A 3,534-nucleotide genomic window follows, 5' to 3' on the forward strand; every position below is an offset into this window, starting at 1 on the left:
TTGTCTTCTTTGTACGATAGATTTGGTTTTCAATTTGATTCCTAAACGTTCATCTTTTGTTTGAATGTGTGGGGCACTGTGGTGACGCCTTAAAAGGACAGTTCAGATCTTTCAAAGTGGAGTTCTAATTAAAAATGTTACAATGAACAAAAATATAAACACTTTTGTTTTGGCTCTCATTTTTCATGAGCTGAACTCAAAGATTTAAGGCTTTTTCTATGGACAAAATCTGTTCGCGAGCACTTCTCCTTTGATGAGGTAATCCATCCACCTCACAGGTGACATATCAAGATGCTGATTAGACAGCAGGATTACTGCCTTAGGCTGACCACAACAAAAGGTCACTCTAAAAGTTGCAGTTTGATCACACAGCACAATGACACAGATGTTGCAAGTTTTGAGGGAGTGTGCAGTTGGCATGCTGACTGCAGGGACGTCCTGCTTTATGCCTCGTCTGTGAGGTGGATGGATTACCTCAGCAAGGGAGACGTGCTCAGTAACACAGATTTACACAGATTTGAGAATAGAGAAAAAGGCTAACCGTCTGGCAGCACAATGGACCAGTGGTTAGCACTGTTGCCTCACAGCAAGAAAGTCCTGTGTTCAATGCCTGGTTGGACCTGAGGTCTTTCTGTGTGGAGTTTGCATGTTCTTCTCGTGCTTTCTCCAGGTACTCCCGTTTCCTCCCACAGATCAAAAACATGCATGTTAGTCTGCCTTCAGGCCTCCCTTGCAAAAGAGATCTGTGATCTCAGTGAGATTTGTCTGGTTAAATAAAGGTTAATTATTGTGTACATGGAAAAAGTCTCAGATCTGAGTTCAGCTGGGAAAAATGGGATCAATAAAAAAAAACTGTTTGGAGAAAAACAGTTTAAATCTGACAGGACTGAATGGATAGCAGAGCCAAGACCAAATAGGCTAGCTGCTAACTTAAACAACTCCAAACTCAACAATTTCATATTCACATAAACACTTTTATTTTACTTTTACACCGCTAGCGATTACACAAATATTCCAGTAGAAATTATCATTAAATTATACTGTATTCTACTTTCCCTGCCAAAACTGCCTCGTGCTACACCAGAATCCCTTTTTGGTCCTGGTCCCGCTCAGACTAGCCATTAGCTTGTCAACCTGGTCCAAATTAAACTTTTTCTCCAAAGTGAAGTCATTCGAAGAGCCATCTACAACAGGTACGATACTAACCATTCAGAACCTTTCCACAGAACCCCTCACAAAAAGATCTGAAGTCTCTTGTAATAAATCAAATCTTCTCTGCATCATACTTTAAAAACGGGGTTTAGCAGGATTGGTGGCGCTCTACAAACTGTTTAACCGACTTGTTTAAATAAACACTTGCATAACATGAAAGTGCTACAATTTGATTAAAACAGGCAAATACTTTTAAAATACAATTAAGAAGGCATTTTAATCAACAGGCCTCTTATTTTCTCTGCTAACCTAAGAAAGACAGTTCTTGGAGTAAAACATTCATTTAGACCATTACTCAACGCATCCTTGTTAAAAATAATTAGCAGAGGAATACAGATGTTACAGATTACTTTAGATGCAACTGCTGCTGTGTGAGTAGTACTTCCATTACTACAGAATTGTTACAAGCCATTTTCTTCACTTTTAAGTCACAAAAACACATCCTCAGTCACTTCACATCACTGGAATTTGGCAGATCTCAGAGAGAAGAAGTTAGCATAAGTCACGGTCACAAAGCAATAATTTTAATGACAAAAACGTATTAGTTACTTAAAACTTTCACTGTAGAATAAAATGAATTGACCCTCTTCACGATCTCACTCCTTCTTTTCCTGGAGGGAGGCACGTACACACTTGCGCACATAGAAAGCAGTGAGAGCGCTGCAGCAGGTGGTGAAGATGAAAAGTGCAACGGCGTCATGAGCGAGATCTCCGTGGAGACGCTCATAGAAGGGGCGGCGCTCCGTGAAGTCTGTTCGCAGCGCTTCGATCTGCAGCACGGTGCACGCCACCACTAAAATGTGAAAGATCTGGTGACCCTGCCCGATGAAGTCACACTTGCCAGGGAACAAACTCTCTGGGTGCGGGCAACAGAAGAAATAGGCGCTGATTAGGAAAAAGAGCACGTGGTAGATGTGGTACGGCACGATGGGGTCGGAGCAGCTATCCCGGTAGCAGCTGTATATGCGATGAACCACAGGGCTTATGTCTAAACAATAAGCCAAGGCTGAGGGCACCACTTGGAAGACCTTGTGGGCAAACTTGGGCATGTCGTGTCTGGCATACTTGCCATAGCAGCACCCGAAACAAGTGAGCCAAGCCAGGAATGCTGCGGTGGGCAGAAAGAACCCTCGAACGTTAGTGTGCATCTCCTTCTCTATTGCGTAGTAGTAGTGTGCCAGAGCACTCCCATACTGGTAGACAGACACCCCGACATAGTCAAGGAAGTAGAAGGTGTAGTAGGAGAGCTCCGACTTGGCAGAGAAGAGATGAGCAAGAGCACTGAAGGAGAGGTAGGTGAAGGCTGAAAGGAGGACGATGAAGAGGGGCTGAGCATGAGGGTCACGAAGAAAATCTACCGTCTCCGAGATCTCCTGACATTTTACTAAGATGATGAGGGCAGCCAGCAGGTGGGTCCACACATTGAGGGTCTCGTTGTGACGCTGGAAAAGGGTGAGGAAGTAGTAACGCCAGCTCTGGTCCGTCTGCCTGTAGCCGGAGAGGATGTGGCGCTCCTGGAAAACCTTGGGAACGTCGGACAGCTTCACAGTGCAAGGCAGCGTTGGGAAGGCCGACTCAAGCAGCTGAGGGATCTGTCGCAGCTGCTGAGCATTGATAAACAGCCGGCCGATCTGTTCCATCACTACCGTCGCCATGGCAAGCTAGAGTCTACAGGGAAGGATGAGAGAAAGAAGGAGCGGTTAGTCAACATCTGGCTTTGAACCACATCAACATCAGGTCTATGAGGCTGTGTGCCTGTATAGATACTAAGGCTTTCTGTGCATGCCCATGATTGTTTTGTGAGACAAAACCCAATAGTGCTGTGGTTGCACTTTTTTCCTACTTTCTGACTTGATTTCTTTTGATTCTGTTGCCATTAAATTTTGATTTTGTGCTGAAGAGGTTAATGTTTGACAGAAAATGGTAAACAGGTAAAAGTAAAAATGAACTATGGCCGTTTTATGAAAATATTTAATAAAAATCTAGATCAGCTCAACAAATATCTAAAGTAAGGTAGTCCAAGTCTTATTTGTTCCAGTACTATCTTCATGTGGAAAAAAGAAAACTCATATTTCACTTTTTACTGTCTCTCATACACTGATAAGCACAACGAGGTCACATCTGAAGTAAAATGTTTGACCACTGAGACACATTTTAAAGAACTTATTCCCTTTTGCAACCTAGTCACTGTTTGGGGATTGTTGTAATGATCATGAGGTCTGGAAACACCAGCTCTCACTGACCGAGAACAAAATGACTGCAAGAAAAAAATCAAATTAATTAATTAAAAAAATAAAATAAAATAAAATAAAAAACATATAT

The 3,534-nt window shown here is 42.6% G+C and overlaps 1 protein-coding gene across 1 annotated transcript in view; it reads right to left on the reverse strand.

Annotated features, from left to right (window-relative positions):
* Positions 1–1,808: 1,808 nt before the first annotated feature.
* The window catches only part of paqr7b (progestin and adipoQ receptor family member VII, b), an 8,112-nt gene continuing 6,386 nt past the window's right edge, over positions 1,809–3,534 (reverse strand). Inside the window, exon 2 of the mRNA XM_037677042.1 lies at positions 1,809–2,880. Within this exon, the coding sequence (XP_037532970.1) occupies positions 1,809–2,867 (1,059 nt within the window). The 5' untranslated portion in view covers positions 2,868–2,880. The remainder of the gene's footprint in view (positions 2,881–3,534) is intronic.

The sequence above is a fragment of the Nematolebias whitei genome, chromosome 5 (assembly GCF_014905685.2).
Source record: "Nematolebias whitei isolate Nwh7 chromosome 5, NemWhi1, whole genome shotgun sequence".
Taxonomy (NCBI): domain Eukaryota; kingdom Metazoa; phylum Chordata; class Actinopteri; order Cyprinodontiformes; family Rivulidae; genus Nematolebias; species Nematolebias whitei.